Source organism: Pavona decussata, unplaced genomic scaffold (genome assembly GCF_977016875.1).
Source record: "Pavona decussata unplaced genomic scaffold, jaPavDecu1.1 SCAFFOLD_134, whole genome shotgun sequence".
In the NCBI taxonomy this organism is placed as follows: Eukaryota; Metazoa; Cnidaria; class Anthozoa; order Scleractinia; family Agariciidae; genus Pavona; species Pavona decussata.
Window position 1 is genome coordinate 5294389 of NW_028145547.1, and position 22325 is coordinate 5316713.

At 39.1% G+C, this 22325-nt stretch overlaps 1 protein-coding gene across 1 annotated transcript; it reads right to left on the reverse strand.

Annotated features, from left to right (window-relative positions):
• Nucleotides 1–1515: 1515 nt before the first annotated feature.
• LOC146467909 (uncharacterized) lies at nt 1516–22070 on the reverse strand. The gene is made up of 14 exons (XM_085125371.1): nt 21935–22070; nt 21809–21852; nt 21019–21270; nt 18329–18534; nt 14867–15103; nt 13713–13825; nt 13342–13572; nt 12245–12357; nt 11027–11643; nt 9894–10589; nt 9343–9700; nt 8722–8856; nt 4127–4376; nt 1516–2205 (listed from the first exon to the last, which is right to left on the reverse strand). Exons 2-14 carry the CDS (start codon nt 21849–21851, stop codon nt 1830–1832), a joined length of 3627 nt encoding a protein of 1208 aa, XP_084981497.1. The 5' UTR covers nt 21852; nt 21935–22070; the 3' UTR covers nt 1516–1829.
• Nucleotides 22071–22325: the final 255 nt, after the last annotated feature.

The window sequence follows — 22325 nt, forward strand, 5'->3', positions numbered from 1 at the left end:
AAATGTTGTTAAAACCATCGAGGCACTCCTAAAACAGTCAGCTATGGAGTAAGACACTCACCGGTATAAAACAAAAAAAAGCAATTTACCTGTTTCTTCGCGTAGTGAGCGAGAAAACTTGATCGTTATATACATTTTACCAATAAGTGGAAAATAAAATTTTAAGGACGGTGCCTACTAATATCGAAGTATTCTTGTCCGGTTTATGACTATGCGGGAAAAGCAGATCTTAGCAAGGCCTATTGGAATCCAAAACGAAAATCGGGGTACCCATGCATTTTTCAGAGATAGCTAAGCAAAAATATCTCTAAAACCCGCCAAAATAGAAAGCAATGTATGGGATTTTTTTCCTAGATTGAAGCTTAATTATCTCTGAAAAATGCATGGTTACCCCCAATTTTCTTATGAGATACCAAAAGCATTTGCTAAGTTCTGCTTTCTCCGTATAGTTTTAAACCGCGCTAAAATATTCCTGTATTAGTAGGCACCACCCATAGGAAATCCGAGTGTCTCGAGATGCGCAGAACGTATGCGCAGTAACAGTAGGCACCGTCCTTAATTCAACATTAATTAAACCCATTGTTAGGCATCAGTTGATTCACCTGCGCTGTGAGGCTGTGATCGCTTAAAAATCACGCGACACACATCGAAACAAAATAATTGCAAACGGTAGGTCAAAAAAGGAACTAGCATAGTAATTGCTTCCACTTAATTTGTCCTGCTCCTCCTCCCTTTTAAACGAGGACTGTTATGATCCGTTATCTTTCGTTCAAGCGAGGTAAAACGGGTTTAGCGCCATGAATGAAATGCCTTTCAATCACACACGGTCCGTTATGCGTCTAGTTAATACAAGTTTTTAACTTCGGCACAAACAATCTGCTGCTGTTAGTTGTGGGACACGAAATTCGCCTGAATATGTAATTTCCTTTTAAGCTGTAGCACTTGATTTCCATCTTTTGCACAAAAAACCTGGCTTTTCGGCGGCTATAAAGCCAAACTCTCCAAACTCGTTGTTGCAACCAACTAAATGTGACATGGCTTACTCAACCATTCAGAAGCGGATATGTTGCCCCAGGACCAATCGGGAGTGAGTAATTTGCCCTTTAAGTTATAAAATTGGTGAGCCATAAAATTAAACATTACACTTATTACAAGGATTCTTGTGGGTGTCATCCGGGACTGTGGTGTTTATGTTGTTCACACCCTTACGGGAATGTGATGTCCTACTCTTTCCACGATGATGTCATTAGAGGCAGTTAAGACAGCTCATTAATATTAATGCTACCACTTCTATCTCAATGATCTGCTGTGTGACGGTGTGCTATAGGTACCAGAAAGAAGCAGACGGAAAATAACGTGTGTTATGTTTAGCTTCTTGAAAATTAAATCCCTTGAAAAAACGTCCGTGAATCAGAAAATTATATTAAAATACCTTAACTGGAGTAAATGGACATAGATCATTTACTTTGTTCTTTTTAAACGGACAAAGTAAAAAGGGAAGACTGTATTTTTTCTGAAGTATGTTTCCTTCATATTCTCACGGTAATTCTTGCATATTATCCTCCGGTTGAGCTTTGTCGCGCTTCGTTTGCTATTGATTCAAATACAACTAGATTTCGTAAAATCACTGTTCAAAACACCACTCATTTAAGCTTAACAACGTTTTATTATTCACTTATTAATTATTCTAAATCTTTGCCAATGAAGCTGCATTACTTTGCAGTGAAAATAATAATCAGGATTCTTCCTAAATATCCTACAGATACTTGTTTACATTAAATGTTGTGGTTGATGCCGCCATGTCGATACATATTCGAGAGTGAGTTGCTTCATGTTTGTTTATCGTCACTCGGGCTTGGTGCCTCACAACTGGAGGGGGTAGAATACTTTTTCAAGTAGGCTTTCTCAAAGCTTTGAAAAAACTGGTGCCATTGTAGCACATTGCCTTTCTCTCCGTTACAAGTCTTTGCATTGCGTTCAATCTCCTGCGCAGTAAGGACTCGATCCCACAGATTGAAGTCTGAAACCAGGTGGTACTTATTTCCGATAACCACATCTTGCCCACCGGGAATTTCTCCTCTTTGTTTGTTTACTGCTGAAAGAATATTCTTTCCGTCCAAATAGATATGGACAACACCACTGAAGCTTGACCAGGTCACACAAAGCTGATGCCACTTCAAGTCTGTCAGCTGGTTGAGCGTTACTCTGCGGAAAAAATGGCAAGCTTTATACATATATTTTTGTTTCGTTTCAGCATGTTACCTTATATATCTCTTTGAGATTTAAACAAACAGAAATTCAAAGATGTAAGTTGTATGGTCCGATAAAACATTTTCTTATTTAGTTATAAAAGAAAAGAACAGGAATAGTAAAAGACAACAAAAGTATGCAACGACGTTTCGAAGGTATCATGGCTTCATTTTCAAGTTAAACTGGCAAAAACTTAACCTTCAACGTGATTTAAAAACGGCCACCATGGTCTATAAATCTCTCAATGGTCTCGCCCCTGATTATTTGAAATCAATGTTTACGAATCGGAGTGCAATATCTACCTATTCTCTTAGGAATTGTGAGGGCAAACTAGCTCAGTGTCCCACTCCCCCGCACCAGTTTTCTAAAAGCAGTTTCAGCTACAGTGGTGCGTTGCTGTGGAACAGCTTACCTATCAATCTTCGGCAAGCACAATCTCTTGCTAGTTTTAAATCCGGCTGTAGGGTTTCCTCTTTGATAATGCAAGTTAATTAATTCACACGGCATTCATTGAAAGCAGGCACTTTATTTTGTTATTGTTTCTATCTTTTGCTGTTATTAAATTTAATTTAGTAGTAGATTAGTATTTTAATGTATTTTAATAATATAATTAATGCAATTTTAGTATTTACTTTAAGTCCTGATGTTTTTACCCGTGTATAAATAAAGTTAAATAAATAAATAAAAAATAAAGTTGAAGTAATTTATGCATAGTGTGTGTCGGAATATACTAATACTTGCGATAGAATGAATTGTCGAAGTATTCGAGGTTCGAATTAAACCCTATCTAGTTCGTTGCGGCAACCAAATACGATTTGTCCATATTTGCATGTAGACACCTTCTTGATGTCCTATTGTTGACGAGAGCTAGTTTGATCAAGAGCGAGTGCTTGAGAAGCCCAAAGCAAATATAACGAGTAAACCATCTCCAAATTGTATCAAGGAGACAGCAGAAGAATACACACTTCCACTGGAGTGTCGGCCAGGTCCACCATTGCCACTCACGGTATTGAGGCATTCTTGTCGAGAGAGAAACCGCCACAATAACTGACTTGTGAAATTTGAACGTGAGGACGTATTTATAAGCATTGAACATTGCTCATAATTAAGAAGTTATTTGTTAGTTTGTGTCTTTCGTTTTGGCAAGTTTTCCACACAATCCCATTCTTAAATTTGACATATGCTTCTACTCGATTCGCACATTATAGAACTATCGTGAAAATTTTGCACACATTTTATCTGCCGGATAGCGAACTATCCAGTGAATAAAATTATCCTCACTTTGAATAACTGGGGCCTGGTATCCTGTAGATTTATTGTCAATTATTGAGCCTTTTAGTTTAATCAACACTTTTTTTAAAATATGTGTTTAGAAGAAATGTTTTTTTTCTTTACACATGATTTAAGGGCAAAATGAACTGTTAAATAAATAAAAGAATACTGGTAATAGATTAATGATTGCTCGCAATTTTCGACAATGATTATCGAACACCATGGCACTCAAGCCAAGCACTTCCTTCCTATTCAACTGGTAAACTCAGACCTAAAGGTCTCTAATAATGCTACGATAACACTAAAGCTTCATCATCATCATTTATTTTTTTGCCTTAGTAGCAAAAGAAGAAATGATAGAATTTACAATAAAGGTGAGGAGACCTTCAAGAAACCATGCTCATAGGAAAGGCCACATCGGCTATCATTAATAGAAAAAATATGGTGCTGCGTAAGTGCGGCTTGGTCAATTCATGATCTAATAGATAAAAGCTGCAACATTTTTTTCTTAAAGGTGAAAAACTAGACGAAGAGGTCATTAATATAATTTACTTATACTAATTTAAAATAATGAAATAACTTCAAATAATTTACTTATTCCTACCGTTGAATCTCGGGCTTCTCGTAGACCAAAGGCCTGATGTACATCAAAAGCACAATTTGCTTATTTGCCTGAACTACGATGTCAGACCATACTTGGTTAACATTAGTCATGCCGGCCATCCAGACTTGGAAGAATGTTTTCGTTGAGCGTCCCTCCGGTACGGAGTCAAGTTTCAGCCAATGGCATATTGTAAACACTGGTAAGACTGGGGTACCATATACATGTACTACGCTGTGTGCATCATACGTTGCTAGATAAGGATTGATAATAAGAGAGAAATTAGACTCCGCTTCAAACATTTGGAAATACTAACTTCCTTCCAACCAGTTGGAACGGAACGGAAGAAGTTGAGTGTTTTTTACCCATGTCCAGAATAACACGCTAATGAGATTCATGAACCGTATTATAGACATCACAAGCTTTCCCTTAACCTTAATCTCAATAAAACACGCATAATTCTGTCAAACATGAAGTCACATGAAGACGACAAACAGGCCTGTTTTATATGAAGTACCTAAATTCAGGGTTAGGTGCATTTCTGGACATAAGTGAAGCACTGATGAAAGTGCTTGTTTAAGCCTCACAAACATGTTGCGCGTGTTTTGATTGGACATTGCCCGTGACAAGTATTAGGCTGCGTAACTAGCTGTATTTCGTTGTAAGGAAACAAATTTTGGCGGCGAAAACTTCGACAGGGGAAAATCTACCTAGCACAAGACACAGGTATGCAATTGCATATCTTTTTTAGCGGAGCTCGCGCGCGCGCCGTAGGCGCGCGCGGCGGAGCCCCATAGCTAAGAGATTTTGGTAAAGCCATCAGTGCGAGAAATTTTGGTTTGGTTATGACGTCACTTTCGTCCGACCGACCGTACAGCGTACGTACGTACGCTTCTCCATGTAAGCCAACATGAAATGAGACACTCAAACCTTGTGCTACAAATCAGGTTTTTTTCGGCGGGAAAATGCATGGCCAACTGCGCTGCCGGCTGCGTTTGTTTGGCAGGAAATTGCATCGCCAACTGCGTTTGAGAAAAAATAATAATAATAATTTTGAAGACGACGTGTACGACAAAACAGAAACTCAATTTATGAATAAGTCTACAAACATGTAAAGCAAAGAAAGGGAGATAGAAAGAGATCGAGAGAACAGGCGACGAAGAAGCGAAGTTCGACGTCAAAGAGAGCGATTGAGAGCGGTAGCAAACAGGCGAAACATGAGTAACGAACAAAGAGAGAAAGAACAGGAGAGGGTGCCGAGAAAGCCCTGTGTTGCGGCAGAGGGTTTGAGTGTCTCATTTCACATTGGCTTACATAAATGAGCGTATGTGCTGTAACCCGGGTTGTTTTTCGGCGGGAAAATGCATCGCCAACTGCGCTGCCGGCCGCGTTTGTTTGGCGGGAAGTTGCATTGCCAACTGCGTTCGAGAAAAAAACAAAACAAAAAAAATAATTTTGAAGACGACAAGATACAAAGTCAATTTTTATATATGACGAACAGCAGGAGAAAGAGCAAGGCAACTAGCGGCGGGAGAAACAAATCGACTGGCACATCATCAGAATCTGGAAGTGAAATCATTTTACTCCGATCCGGCGCCACGAAACGTTGGATTTTTCCTCTTGAAGTGAAACGTTTCGCTCACTTAACGTTGTAAAACGAACGGAAAAATCAGCAATGGAATAAGGGACTTGTTATTCTCAGAAGAGGCGAGTACATTCATGCAATTTTGTTGACAAAACTTTGCTAGTTTGCTGGTTTGCAAGATATTGTTTTCTTGCAGTTTTGACACGCCGTTTAACTTAAGCTTACGCTAATACTGCTAACTTCAAAACAGTATTTTGAGCTCATTTTTTCGGTCCATGTTGATTATTTCCCTTGGACTTTTATTTTCTGATCTCGTCTAATTTTGCCGTCAAACAGCAGGAGAAAGAGGAAGGCGGATCGCGGCGGGAGAAACAAATCGATTCAGCAGCAGCTTTTAGAGGCGGCACTTCATAAATAGCGGCCGAATCTTGAAGAGAAATTATTTTACTCTAATCAGTGTCTAATCCGGCGAAATGAAATTAAGATGCGATGGATTATGTCTTTTGAAGTGAAACTCAACGTTGTAAACGAACGAAAAAATCAGCAATCGAATAAAAGGACTTTTTATTGTCCAAAGAGGCGAGAATATTCATGTGATTTTGTTGACAAAACTTTGCTGTTTTTGCAAGATATTTTTTTCTTGTAGTGTTGACACTACAACTTGTTTAACCTCAGAACAGCCTTTTGAGCTCATTTTTCGGTCCATGTTCGTTATTTCCCTTGGAGTTTTATTTTCTAACCTCATCCCATTTTGCTTATTTAAAAAAAATAATTCTGAGCCAAAATAGTCAGTCAAACAAACGTCTCCCAACATTGTATCGTTGGCACTGATAAACTACTGACAAGTTTTTCTCGCATATATTTCTAATTTTAGCATTTATTTCTGACAATCTTGACAGAGAACAAACAAAAATACTTAAAACAGTAGGATATAACCGCAAAGATTAAGATGTGTGAGTAATTTTCACTGAATTCGAAAGTCTTTTCAAAGAACGTTAAAAGCGAATGTAAAATTAAAGTGTGATATCATTTTCATCAAAACAAGTTTACGCTAAACATTCATTCGCTTGTTTTTTTGTGAATTTTTCAAAGATCGTTGTTTAGTTTATTTCTGTACTTATTGCTATGAATTATCAAAGTGCTTTTTTTATTTATTACTCAAGATATATTTGAAGTGTGTTTTTTGGTTAGCGTATCCATTTTCTCTGAGGTTTATAGCATACGGCCTTTTTGATAAGCAAAATTTACTAGACAGTGACAGTGCCGGTAACGCGCGTTGGCTGTTCACAAACCGTTTTGCCTCGATCATCTCAAAAACTAAAAACAATAATAAAAACAGAAAATATCATTTTGAGCCATTTAAATTCCGCTTTTAAAACACAGAGGGCAAAATGTTCCTAAAACTATCAACAAACTTCATAAAACAGTCATTAAAACACTCATCGAAGGCGCAAGCAAACCAACAAATTATTTAATTTTTTCGTAGCGTACAAAACAAACAAAACCGACAAGAACAGTCCCCATTATACACATGTAATTAAGAGAGAATACAAGTTTAATTCAGGAGCAAACTAGCAACGATAAATCAAATGTTAGGCATCAATTAATTGTTCACCTGCGCTGTGAAGCTTCCTACCGCTTGGAAATCACACGAACATAATTCGATAAAAATAGCAAACGATGGATCCAAAGAAGGAACTTGCGGAGTAATTTCTTCCTGCTCCTTCCTCCCATCAAAAGGACACTTTCATGCTCGGTTATCGTTCGTTGAAAGCACTAAGACACCATGACTGATTTCAGTTTCTCAACCAAACAAAATAAAATCAATCCGATCCAAGTCTTTAGCTTTTGACACAAATAATCTTTTGCTGTTTCTTGTGAGAGACACCAAAATTAACCTTTAGGAATTTCCTTCCTAGCTGCAGCACTTGATTTCCATGTATTTTTGGTACAAAGAACCCGGCTTAAAGAGTCGAACTTCGAAAGAACCTCAAAGAACTTGTTTTTTTTGGACACAAAATGCAGAAACCAACAAAATGTAAAACTTTCGTGCTCAGCCAATCAGGAGAGATTATTTTCGCCGCTCGACCAATCAGGAGTAAGTAATTTTGCCCTCGGTGAAAGGAAAATTACGAAAAACTGCCCTCTGTTACAAAAAATCATCATTCAGTAATTTTGCCCTCTGTTTTACATTGTGATTGTTGATGAGCAGTAAGCTGCATATGCATTAAAAATGTACTATATAACTGCAGAATTGATGAGGAACTTCATTCATTCTGGTGGCTTCCCGAAGTTTTGGATCAGTCCATAATCAAATCAAGAAAGCGGACCCAAGATGGCCGCCGTATAAAATCATGACTTAATTTCTACGTCATATGGCGTCATCACCGCTCGCATAGTGGGCCTTAAATGGGAAATCGTTCGACCTACTAATTACTCTCCATGTTTCATTGCTATAGCCGCACGTTATAGAGGGAAACCCCAATTTCGATTCAGCAATAATTACCAAAAAGACACCTGTGAGGTCGCGATTCATTTTAAGGACTGTGCCTACTAATACCGAAGTATTTTTGTCCGGTTCATGATTATGCGGGAAAAGCAGATCTTAGCAAGGCCTATTGGAATCCAAAACGAAAATTGGGGGTAACCACGCATTCTTCAGAGATAATTAAGCAACAATATCTCTAAAAAGCGCCAAAATATAAAGCAATGTATGGGATTTTTTTCTTAAATTGAAGCTTAATTTTCTCTGAAAAATGCATGGTTACCCCCAATTTTCTTTGGAGATACCAAAGGCATTTGGTAAGTTCTGCTTTCTCCGTGTAGTTTTAAACCGCGCAAAAATATTCCTTTATTATTCATTTAGTAGGCACCACCCATAGGCCATATAGGAAACCCGAGTATCTCGTGATGCGTAGAACGTATGCGCAGTAACAATAGTACGCACCGTCCTTAACAAGAAAGAAAGCGTAAGCGACATATACCCTTCATGCATCATAAAATGTCCACTTACGAACGCATTTCTTGTCCTGCGTAAGTGTTTTGTTTCCTGGACAGTCAGGAACACACAGTTTGTTATGCAGATCGTAGGCAACTCTACAAGCGTAGCAACCTTTTCCTAGTTCGGCGCGAAATCGAGACTTGCAACCTGTAAACCAAAGATAATAAAGTTTTAGGAATGACAAAATTAGAAAATATAGCAAACTATATGCCATTATGATGTGAAGTATATGAAACGATTTAAATATGAACATACTGCAGATGTAGATGAAAGTGTGAAGTGATCATCGCAGTGAATTTTCCAATTTATGCAATTGGAAATTAGAAGCCTGAAAAAATTCAGGCTTCAACGGGATTCAAACCCGTGTCCTCCACATTACCGGTGCGATGCTCTACCAACTGAGCTATGAAGCCACACATTGGGAGCAAGGTCAATTGTGGGTTCCTATTTTCCCGTGAAAGGAGTGAAATGATGTGAAGTATGTGAAATGATTTAAATATGAACTGCGAATGTAGATGAAAGTGAGAAGTGATCATCGCAATGAACTTTCCAATTTATGCAATTAGAAATTAGAAGCCTGAAAAAAATTCAGGTTTCAACAGGATTCGAACCATTATCTTGGTTCTATCTCACCAGCCAAGGGGTCGCAGTCCTTGTGGCATTTCTGAATACAGAGATTTGTTTCAAGATCCTTGACGGTGTCTCCTTTACATTCGGCTTTCGTAAGTCGACGTGAAATTATGTGAGCATCCATCACCATGGCGGGGTTCTCATCGTTGCCAAACGCATAGAAACGTACATTGAGATGATCGCCGCTGTCGATGAAATTAAGATAAATGTCCCCACTGTCTGAGGTTCCCAAACTCTTTCCAAACTCAACAAGCGTGCTCTGTTCTGATTCCGTAATGCAAACGAAGTATGACTGGTACAAGGAAGCGTCACCAAGGGCCCGGGCGTTGATGTTTGATGTAGATGTCTTTAAAGTAGTGCCCTGTGAGAAAGATGAATTTACAGCTTAATATTTTGCAGCAAAATTCCAAAACACCTTCCTTTCTTTGCAATTTTGCAGAATTATTTACGAAAGGAAATGAAAATATTTACAAACGTCATGAAAGGCATTTTCTGGTAATCTTCCTCACGTTCAAAATAGTGCAAATATTAAACTTATGGTACAAAGACGTCACCTTGTATATAGCAACCTTCCAGGTAGATATTTCCACATAATATCTTGATTTAGGGTCTTTGGGTAAAACTGCAAATACGACAAATAATGTTCCTCCTGTTGATGCAGTAAAATGCAAACACTTCCCTTTACTATCCGTTGGATCAAACCGACGAGCATTTGACCATTTCACCTGGCAAGGCTCCGCTGTGTTCGATGACCTCTTAACAGCTTTCTCTGTTGGCAATTCCACCCGCGCCAATTTTGCTCCCTTCATTTCTTCAGAGAGAGTTGGATAGAACTTTTTAGACTCATCAAAGTCACTTTTCGATAGAACAAGAGTACCATCAGCCTCATTAAACGTGAGTACTAGACCAAAGATAGATACTTTTTTGCGGTCAGTCTTGTCACTGTTACCGTTGTTGAACCCGTCGTACAAATGGAATGAGCCGTCATGGTCGCTCGTGTACCACATATTTTCGTAAAATCTTACAAGGCGGCTTCTGTTCCGTTCTATGTTAAAGGGCTTACGGAAAGCGTTGGGCAGATCATTTAGCATATCAAAGGACACCTTCCATACTTTGTTCTCTTTGATGATTGCTGTCCACGATGGTTCGTCTTTGGTGCTCATGAAAGGATCCTGTGACTGGCTGTCGAATGACTGATCTTTTTGTCGCTTACACTTGTCCAGTTTTATATCTGAGAGTGAAATTGCACCCTTCAAAAGGATACATTGCACAAAAATTTACTCTCCATCCAAAGAATAATTACTTAATTAATCGTCATACTCAATTCAGCCGGTCAAATTGTCCCTCGATCAATTTCAGTGATCGTCGCGAAGTTTGATGAGTTTTGCTTCCATTTCAAAAAGCTATAAATTTGGCAAGCCTCAGCCAGCGCATAACCCCACCTCTCACCCGACTCGATCGGTTTGAATGTGGTTGATACAATATGAGCATGCACGTAGATCGAATCGTCCTTTTGTTGTTGACTGATCCAACTGAATAACACAACAGGGTGCACCAAATGCAACCGCTAATTGCTCCATTTCTCGATACTCATATGTATACGAATGCTAAAACAAAAAAATTCAAGGTTTGAAACGCGCCTTACCAGTTACAGTTAACTTACTAATGACTAGACCGGTAGCTTTACCTCTTCCAAATAAATTTCGATGGCCCTCTTCAAACAAATTCTTCGTCTTTGTAAGGCGTCTTCCACCGCTTGACGACTGTCAAACTCACAGTAATATTTTGTCTTGTTCCCATCAGAGGTTGTAACTTCATAATACTTGACAGTTTTTCCCTCCTTTTCTTCAGTCTGGACGGAAGCAGCATTTCCTTCGCATCCCCAATTCACCGTATCGTCTTTAAACAAATCATTTGCTTTGAAGTTAAGCAGATCAGTGATGGAGCCCATCTGAAAACGAAAGGCCTTTGCATACCGAGGAACTGTTGCCAGCCATTCTTTGAACTGCGTCTTGAATGCAGGCGAATACACATCTGAAAGGATGGATGCAATATCCTGACTGCCTCCTTGAGCAAGTACTGACGTTGATGTTGTCTTTGTTTGCTTTCTACTGCTTTCTTTTTGCTCGTAAGATGATTTGGCTCCGACACTTGCGAACAAAGACTTATACTCCATTTCCATTTGTTTCTCGAATTCTTTTTTGCTTTGAACGTCACTAGCGTCCATTGTCTTTCGAATCTCCAACCGACCTCCAAACTTTGCAGATTTGACATAGTGAGTTCCCCATCTCTGAAGAAAGTTTTCTAAGGAAAAATAAAGCATTTACGTAAAATTGTAGTTTCCAAAGTTCGCACTTCTGTGCAAGAGGAGGAGGAGGAGGCGGCGTGACCCAGTGGTTGGGCGCCGGACTTGAAATCCGGAGGTCCCGGGTTGAAGTCCTGCCTCGACGTTTGTAAATAGCCAACTGGTTTGAATCCTGCAAGTTGGATTTTTACTTGTTATGTTCGATTTCATTATAACTTTTTATCCGTTATTTCCGAGTGGAATTCCTGTAAACTAGCTTTGGGTAGCTAAGTGCATTTCTACTATAAACAAAGTGACGTTTCAGGTAATTTTTAAAAGGCGCATCTGAGGAAAACAATTCACGGTGTGACCTCCATTTATTTTTTGTCAGTGGACTTGTGTGCACTGATGTCTTCACTGGAGACTGGAAGTGCATTGTTCTTCGCGAACATTTTAAGCTAATAAAACGCAGTGTAGTGCTTACATTTCATCTTCCCTCGAGTAAAAAATTATTTGGCCAATATGAAAAGACGCATTACGCTATCACGTTAAAACTTGGGCTACTGGTTTTATTCTAAGCTCGCCGCACGGTCTGATATGAAATCGGTTTTGATACTTAACGGTATTTGAGAGGCGTTCCTGCTGAAAAGTATGACGTTGGAAGATTCATGTACTCTCGAAGAAAAGACATGCTCAGATGTTCTGGCTTGACCTCATCCATGAAGATCTCGTACCTGTCAACAGGAGACTTGACGTTATTGGCCGATATAAGAGACCTCTAGAGGGACATTTACGGCTGGCCGTAAATTGCTAGCAGCCAAGTGTCTAGTACTTTCCTTCGCGTTCCAGGTTATAAGAGGGATTTAGAATCGCATTTACGGCAAACGGCAAACGTGAGATTCGCGTTGATGAGTACACAGATGAGAATAGTGGCCATTCTGGCCGTTCTTCTTAACGCAAAGCCACTCAATTTTACTGTTGAAACTGAAAACAGCGCGCGACAAATGAAGAATAAACATTTTCACGTGGTCACTTCTGTCCTTTGTTGTTTGCCGTAAGCTTAATTCTAAATCTCTCTATTTTTTGACGTTTATAACGGCAAAGGGTAGGTTGCCACGTAAGTGATATATCTCAGCTTTTCATTACCTTTCCTTTCGTGTGAACTAAAACTTTAAATGGCAACAATTTTATATTTTTCTGCTGGCTGACACACCAAACCTTAGCATCAAGGACATTTAATATGACGGCTCTGGTTCTGAGTTCTTGTTCATTCCAATCTTAGTTCAAAAATTGTGACGGCCTCTAACGCCAAACTCCAAACTTCAAACTGCAGTTTCCGGTTAACTTTAAACGTGTTTCTAAAGGTCTCTTTAATTACAATATCTATCTCTCTACAACAACCTGGGATATAGTTTGAAACAAGCACCTGTGAGACCATCAGAAAATTAACGTCAACGCATTTACGAGCTTAACGGTTAATGCGGCGAATTTAAGACGAGAAGAAACGAAAAAAAATGCAATCTAAAAAATTGCTGTTTTCTCAAAAGCATTTGCAAGTGCATTTGATTTACAATGCGTTGCAGTAGCATTTTCACTGCAAACCGTCTGTTTGATTGGCCTCGAACACGATAATCATCCTAGGCTTCTGGTGGTATAAAACATTAGAGTTTCCCTTCCTAGCCTTTGTAAACCTGGAGAAGTTTCCAAATTGGCCCTACCGTTCAATATCAACATCCAGCACTGCCATATACTTCTGACTTGCAGATGCGGTAGACTCTCCCCAGGCTTCTTTTACTCCAGCTGAGAAACCAAGGAACGAGCCAGAGACCCCCGCCTCTTGTTGCAGATGTTTTTGATATTCCTCTCGACTTTCATACGTCATTAGAGTAGCTGATGTGTCGTATACACCGTGAACATTCATGGTGTCTGGAACATCCAGACTGTCATATCTAGCAAAACCAAAACATAACTGTTGGATAGGGGACAAAGAAACCGACTGTATTGTTCAATTAACTTTGTGGCTTGCCGTGTCATGTTGAATCTGTCGTTGCTTTTTCAGTAACGAAAGTTATCAAGCTATTAAACTTACGTTCCTTTGCCAGCACAGTTCCGCTGTACAATAGTCATTTTTCTGGATTCCGGACTATATTTTCCTCGACCATCAAATCCGACCCCAATGAAATCCGCTCCATCAATCATATTCTATCAAAATAAAAGCAACCTTCTTAGTTAGTTTACTATAAAAGTGCGAGGTTCACACGACAAGTAAAACATGGTAGGGATCTGTCGAGTAAAGGTGCTACGGTACCGCGAAAATTTGTGAAGGAATACCCATGCCGTAGTTGGTCCATAGCATAGGTTCCTATGAACCCAGATTGGAACGGATATTTCTTCATAAAAATTATCAGCAATGTTCCACTTTTTAATGGGTCTATACCGTCTTGTGCCTGTCAGAAAAATGGGGGTAATGAAAGTTGAAAGTATTGATACACTGTTTCGAAACGTTGATTGTAGATCAACTACAACTACAATTTTATTTCATTTCAGATTAGTGGTCCAACAGATATTTTAAAACTTCTGGTTTTAAAATCACACATCAGTCGAAAAGGATCATTTAATTAAACATTACTTAAGTAGAATTTGAAATAAACAAGTGAAAAAATTTACTTAAGAAAAAAGCAACTTAGAGCAACCAGTGGCTGTAATAAGTTAAAAAAGAAAAGAAGAAATAAGAAGACTATTTTGACCGCTTTGCAGTTGCTTAATTGGCCCAAATTTTATACCATTATCATATTATCATTAAAATTATCATTGGCATATCAATATCGGACGTGTTCGTTTTCCAAAATATTATGGAGAAGTCCGCGAAGAACTCTTCTTCTTTCAGTGGCATATCTCTATCATAACATACATCAGACGAAGCCGGCACTTTTTTTTGAAGAACTAAGAATTTAATTAATTAAGTCTTCGATCGCCTGGCTCTTAATGAAGCAAGACCACAAATTAGGTAAGGGTGGATCAATGACTGATAAACGTTTAAGAGTATTCCTCAAGGTATGAAATAGTGTAACTTTACAATAAGGCCAACAGTATCACTTATTTTGGTAGTAATATCATCAATATGATATTTCCAAGAAAGATGACGAAGATACATATGGTTTTTCTCCAGTCTGTTCCCGATATAATGCAGTTGTGAACACACACGTATAATGCAGTTGTGAACACATAGTTTAAAATATTCACCTGACAGACGTCTGAAGTCCACTTTGCTGCATAACAAGGATCGCCTGGTTTGTAACCAGTTCCCCAGCAACCGTTCATCAAGGCACTCCCTATGCCCGCAGGGAAGAGATAGGGAACTGTCCCTATCGCGCTTGGAGCATCTTTCTCTCCTGAAACGGTTGCATCAATGTGATATCCAGCAGGTAAAAACATGTCTTCGTTATGCCATCCTTTGTCTGGTGTAATGTCTAGCTTGATCTTTTTTAAAGGAAAGAAATTAGAAAGTCAAGGACTGAATAGCCTGCAAGCGCAGACGTATTTCCTGCTGCCGCTTCTCAGCTCTCCCATTTTTCGGCGGAGAGAAGCGAATACGTCTGCGTTCGTAGGCTAAGGACTGAAGGGCTGATCGTGTAAAAAAAATTGATAAATTTATGGTAAAATGAATAAAAGAGTACAAACAACTTTATTAAGTCATCATTGTGGATCGGCAGTAGATGGTACGAATTAATATAATGTTTAGCAGCAAGGGCTGGGGTTAACCGCGTGTTTTGCGGAGACAATTAAGCAACAACAATTCAAACAACCAGTAAAATATAAAGCAATGAATGGCGTCTTTTTTCCGTATTGAAGCTTTGTTATCTCTGAAAAGTGCACGGTTATCACCAATTTTCTTTTTGGATACCAAGAGCAGTTGCTAAGTTCTGCTTTCTCCGCATAGTTTTAACCCGCGCAAAATATCCCTGTTTTCCAGCCATGGGAAACCCGAGTGTCTCGAAATGCGCAGAAGGCATGCGCAGTAAAAATAGCAGGCACCGTCCTTAAAAACAACAAGAAAACGTTCCGTTTTGCGCCTTGGTGATCTTCAACTATCGGCACTCTTTTCAATTTTTACACGTGTACACGGTTTGAGTCTTAGGCGTTTTCGTTATGACTCGAAATTTCGAAACCTTTAAAATGGAAATTTATGGTCCAAACAACATTCAAATCCTAGCAGAATGCAGGATGTTTGTCCCATGAACCTAGTTTATTGGCCTTAGCTCCCACGAGTCTCCTGTAGCTCAGTGGTAGAGCATGCGAACTAGTAATCGGAAGGTCTTAGGTTCGACTCCTGACAGGAACACTCGGATTTCCTTATTCCGGGTATGCCTGTGTCACTCACTGAATAATAGCAGAGCTCCGCGCCGGAGACGCGCGCGCAGAGCCCCATTGATAAGAGATTTTGGTAAACCCATGTATCCGAAAAATTTTGGTTATGACGTCACTGTCCGTCCGGCGTACGTACGTACGTACGTACGTCCGCCCCTCTATGTAAACAATTGTGAAATGTCACACTCAACCTGTGCGGCAACCCGCGTTTTTTCGGCGGGAAGTGGGATGGCTTACTTCTTTTAGAAAACAAACGAGAATTTTGAAGAACACTAATTTCTTGTATTCGTTGAATATGTTGTCAAACTACATATGTCGAGAAAGCAGACGACTAATAAGCAAATTTGAACCCCGAGAGCGACGAAAACACGGGCGAAATGTCAGTTGAAAACAAATATGTGGTGAGCTGGGTGAGTAAGCAACTCGCAAGTCGCATAGAAATCAAATACATTTTTGCAGGCAACTGTCGGTAATTTTCCATATTTAACATACTTCAAATTATACACAAATACTTAAATCGTTGCCATACGACAAATATTCGTGGATAAATTAATTTTGAGCATTCACAGAGCTATTCACAGAGTTATGTTTTGTGTTGGACTTGTGTAATTCATTCGCAGGGCACATTTGTAAACACGCAGTAAACGTTTAAATATTTCGGACCACAACCAAACATTATTTTCAGTGTATTTTTCCTGTATTCTCCTTTTGTTAACGTTTACTTAAAGACTTGAATTATTTCTGTAGGAGAAATATTCACACAGTTATGTGTTGTTTTGAACATTTTGTGTATGACTTCTCTAATTCATTCGCCATTCGCAGCGCATACGTTTTGTAAACACGCTGTAATTTTAAGCGCCCACTGAAATATTTCGGACCACAACCAAACATTATTTTTCCTGTATTCTCCGTTTGTGAACCTTAACTAAAAGACTAGAATTATTTCTGGAAGAGAAATATTCACAGAGTTATGAATTGTTTTGAACATTTTGTGTTGGACTTGTGTCGTTCGCAATTCGCAGCGCATTAGTTTTGCAAACACGCTCTAATTTTGAATTGAAGCGCTCACTGAAATATTTCGGGCCACAACCAAACATTATTTTTCCTGTATTCTCCGTTTGTTAACGTTTACTTAGAGACTAGAATTATTTCTGTAAGAGAAATATTCACAGAGTTATGAATTGTTTTGAACATTTTGTGCTGGACTTGTGCACTTCATTCACCATTCGCAGCGCATAAGTTTTGTAAACACGCTCTAATTTTAAGCGCTCACTTAAATATTTCGGGCCACAGCCAAACATTATTTTCCCTGTATTTTCCGTTTGTTAACGTTTACTCAGAGACTAGAATTATTTCTGTACGAGAAATATTCACAGAGTCATGAATTGTTTTGAACATTTTGTGTTGGACTTGTGTAATTCATTCGCAATTCGCAGCAAATACGTTTTGTAAACACGCTCTAGTTTTAAGCGCTCACTGAAATATTTCAGGCCACAGCCAAACATTATTTTTCCTGTATTCTCCTTTTGTTAACGTTTACTTAGAGACTAGAATTATTTCTGTAAGAGAAATGTTCACAGAGTTATGAATTGTTTTGAACATTTTGTGTTGAACTTGTGTAACTCATTCGCAATTCGCAGCGCATAAGTTTTGTAAACACACAATTCCTTTTTAATAGCATTTATATACATGCTACTCTACTTATTGTATAAACGTAATGACGTTACAAATTCTTCATCCTGCCTTGAGTTATATATATCAAGCAAACTTTTAGGCTTGGCTAAATATATTTAGCATACCTCAGTGACCGACTATCGCGTAACGCGCAATCTGATTGGCTACACAGGTGCCGTTTATCAATCATTAGCATACCTCAGTGACCGACTATCGCGTAACGCGCAATCTGATTGGCTATACAGGTGCCGTCTATTTAACAATTTGACGGCAGTTTGTCAGAGTGCGCGCGATTTAGCATGCATCATTACACAAATATATCAAAATTTATGAAATAAAAAGATTTTTTGCTTCATAGATCGATAACTGAGGTATGCTAAAACAATTAGATGGCTCGCTCTCGGTTTCTATCGCCTTTGATAGTTGGTTTGGGGCTTCACCCCTCGCCAACTATCAGCCGATAGAAACCTCGAGTTTGCCGTCTAATTGTTAAATATTATATCTTTCTCATCTCTGCGGAAGTTAGGGTTTCCAAGATATGACGATTAGGAACTTTCCTTAGGAACAATATGGTAGTTTAGTTAGTACCATTTTAATTTGCAGAATACCGACGCAGAAGTGAGAAGTGCATGGGCATTCAAACCGTTATCAATCGTTGCTTACCTCTTTTTTTAGGAAATCAGAAGCCTTCTGTTGGGCGTCATCTATGATCTGCAATTGTTTGTCCACCAACTTTCCAGCCACCTCAATTCCTTTATCAACGACTGCTTCCTGTACCTTGGGGTTGCCCAGTACGGCTGCCGCAGGACCAGCGCGCTTTGAACCACTCACATCACTTTTAACAGAAACGTCATCTTTGTTGTCTTCATCTTGAAAGAAAATTACATTTCTTTAAAAATAGATTTAAAAGTAATCAAGGAAGTTTTCTTTCAATGAATCGGCTATTCGTAGGAGTTTAATATGAGATCAAAAAATGATGTTCACTCTTATGGCGCGTACGTAACCAATTCCTTGAGGAAAGCAATATAAATCTCCTTGACAGATGCCTAGATGGTAGGGTCGATCCATTTTCTCAGATAAACCTACCAATGAAACAACTCTAGTGAACCTTTAGTGCTAAAGTGAACCCATGAACTTCCTACTGAGCGTTAGCCCTTGCGAGGCAAAGAAAAAAATCTTCGACCTCGGCAGGGATTGGACCCAAAACCTTCAGATTCGGATTCGGATCCAGACGGGAGTATGTCGTAGTCGAAGTTAAATTTCTTTTCTTTGCTTCCTGTGCTCTCCCATTTCCTTACTAGAACTAACTCTCAATAGAAAATTCATGGGTTCATTACTTTAACTTTCTCTGATCAATCATTTGTGTAATTAGTGCCAGCGGTGCAACATTCGTTGTCGACCAACAAATTTTGACAACAATTGACATTTTTATCGCTGTATGTTGATTTGCTGGGCTTCGTGGCACGAAAATCGCAAACATCAGCAGCTTGGCAAGCTATAACGCTACAAACATAACATTTCAGTTTGGATTTAATTCTGCTGTACAATCAAATTGTTCGTATATCGTTAGAAACTATGGGCGAGAAAACTGAGGAAGGCGAGCCGCTATGAAACTCCGATACCTATTTGAACAAATTCGGCAAACAAAATTCCCCGCACAATTCACAATTGACAGTATTCACGAGAGAATTCGTGGAAACAGTAGACAGCTGTTGGTTTCGACATGAACGGTAGCACTGCCCTGTTAAGGTAACTCGACCCAGTTAATTTTTTGGCGGTACCATCCTACTTTGAACCTCTCTGGTATCCCCACCTTTACTTTTATCGTGTCTAACACATAGAATGGAAAACATATAGATCAATCTACAATATAGCAAAAAAGTTTTGGCGATCGGAGTAAATGTCACGTGGTTATAGTGCCACGCCCCTTTGAGGTCTGAGTTGAAATTCTGCTGTTGCCGACTTTTTTTCGTGACAATCTCTCGGCTACACATAATGCGCATTAGTGTCTTTCTGAACAGTTTCAGCAAAATCGCAAAGATCCAATTCGAGAAATTCAGCGCCTTCCAAATTTAGGCCATAATTTATTTAATAAACTACGAGATTTATTCCTTTATTTTGGGGATCTTTATAACAGATGGGTCCTTGCAAGTCAGCAAAAAGCTTTAGGGCCTTGTAAATGTGCGCGATTTCGAGCAATGCAAACATATAGAAATTATAGTTTTAGCTATTTGTTGACGTTTGTCAGTGTTTAAGAGTCCTTCTCACAAAAAAAGCATTTTCTTAAAACTTCGAATTTTTTTTCCTTCAAATTTTTACAGGGCCACAATTGATTAACTAACTACCCGAATTCTGAATTTCATGGTCATTGAAAAAAATGTGACATTATTTTCTATAAGCCCAAATTTGAGTAAACATTGAAAATTTTTAGCGTTTTGGCTGAGTTTGTGCTTTGGGAGTTTTCTATTGATTCGAGTCTGTCATGATACCATGTTCACCACGCATGCAATGACCACGCTTGTTTCTGTTGCTGTTTGCTTTATTGCTTATAACTGAACTGGAAGGAACCGGGCTAAGAACTTGGGATCAAATGAATCAAAAACAGTTTCTTCTCCTCCTTAGCCGTTTTTATTATAAAGACAGGAGTGTTTTACTGGAAAATACGCCACGCAAAAAATTCACGCGAAACTACACCTGGGACCCGAGTGGCGTGTTTTATTTTATTTTGCCATGAAATACGCTGTTCTGAATGCTCACTGCTAGCTGCAGATAGTGGGTTATGCTTGGCATTCTGCCAGCAGATTGGTTACTATCGTAGATAGTAAATTATGTTTGGCATTCTGTCAGCAGAATGTTTACTGCCAAAGGTAGTGATTATGCTTGACATTCTGTCAGCAGAACTCTTACTGCCGCAGGTAGTGAATTATGGTTCACATTATGCCAGCAGAATGCTTACTGCTGCAGGTAGTGAATTATGGTTCACTTTATGCCAGCAGAATCTATTCAAGCCTTCCGTGTTTGTTAGAATATCATGGCACCACTGAAGTGGAAAATTACGCCTGGTGAAACCCCTTGTACGTGTAACCGACTTTACCCGCGGGGTAACTAAATGGAAATCCTGCGCAAATTTATTGAATATGTTTTACTATGGAAGCCTATTTTTCTTGCATAAGTTGTCAAGCATATAACAGCCACTTGGAAAAATAAAAAGGGCGACTGTTGAAGCCTATATCGTTGTTAAAGCTTACGACTTATGAAAAAAAATCAAGTTTGACATGCAACAACATGCAGTTAAAACGGGCCTTGATATCTGATGCGATTACACTGATGATCTATTACCCGTGTTTTCTTACCTTTCATCGCGACTCGGCTTTTTTGTTTACTCGGAATATAGCTTCGAAAGTTGGCCTCAGTATCTCCCTTGCCATTCCTCAACTTTTTTGTATCATCAGATTGTGGCCGTTGGGAGGAAGATGGCGTAATTGTATGAACTGGACCAGGAAATGGAGCTGACTTTTGTTGCATTGAAGACCCGTTACTAAGACCTCCTGATCTTCCGGGTTTTCCCGAATCCTTGATCTTTTCAGGGGGTGGGATGGCAAGCACTAACGCAAATTAAAAGCAAACAGATGATATGGCTAGCTAAATAGCCACCTGCATTTGAAAATAAAAACCCAACACTACGGATCAGAAAATTTCTTTTCCACGAAATCATCCCGTCATCCATGGAGACTCAGGGAGAGATGGCAGGGACAAGGAAAAAGTCAAAAAGGGCGGGAAACAAATTGACGAAGAAAATACTTTTCCTCTCTACTTTTATTGCGTCGAATTTTTACCTTCCGTTTCAAGTTTTTGCTCCTCTTCTATAACTTTGACCAAAAAATGGAATTTGTTATAGATAACTCCAGTTGCGTTATATTGACGTTTCTCTTCCAACCTCCATGGGACTATATTTGTTTTCGAATATGTTAATTTGATACATTGTATGTATGGCCCAAAGGCAAATGGGCCAAATGACCGGAAAGTATAAACACACCCCTTTAAACCGCTTTGAAAGTTAATTTAAAAAAATGAAACATTTGGTATCCGCCCAGTGAATAAAAGCTAGTAAAATGTGAGTAAGTGAAAGCCTATGGGGCTCACCGCGATGGCAAAGGAACAATACAACTCCCCAGGACGTCTTCATCCTACGAAAAGCGAAAGCAAGAAGCGAAAACAATCAGTTACAAAACAATAATTTGAACGTGAGCAACATTCAGGGAGGCCTACCTGTGCCGACTGTTTGCTCATACAAGCTCAAAAAGAAAAAGCGTCTCCTCTTCTCTGTCTTCTGTGGACCCTGCAACTGACCGGCTCACCGCGGCCAGTTAACGAGAATGATCTCTTCATTCCACAAGCCGGCGTTATATGGTATCCTCGTTAGATAATAATTAAACTGGAGCCACGGGCGAAAACGAGTTGACTGGCCCTCTGCTTTGAAAACCCGCTCAACACCCAGTGAACTCTGACATTACACTGACAGTCTCATTGTATTGTAGAATCTGTTAATATTTTATTAAGAAACAAAGAAGAATCACAACTTTACTGAAAATATTTACAGCATATCGAAAACTGGCGCAAATACAAAGCATGGATTTTGGGAGTAATTGAGGTTCGTCTA

What these genes read in the sequence shown, in the direction of transcription:
- LOC146467909 (XM_085125371.1), bottom strand. Translation starts at nt 21,851, where the DNA reads ATGAAGACGTCCTGGGGAGTTGTATTGTTCCTTTGCCATCGCG. An exon ending in AAGCCGAGTCGCGATGAAAG is followed by an intron (nt 18,535 to 21,018) that starts GTAAGAAAACAC and finishes TTTTCTTTCAAG; the next exon opens with ATGAAGACAACAAAGATGAC. An exon ending in CTGGATGTTGATATTGAACG is followed by an intron (nt 12,358 to 13,341) that starts GTAGGGCCAATT and finishes TCCTGTTGACAG; the next exon opens with GTACGAGATCTTCATGGATG.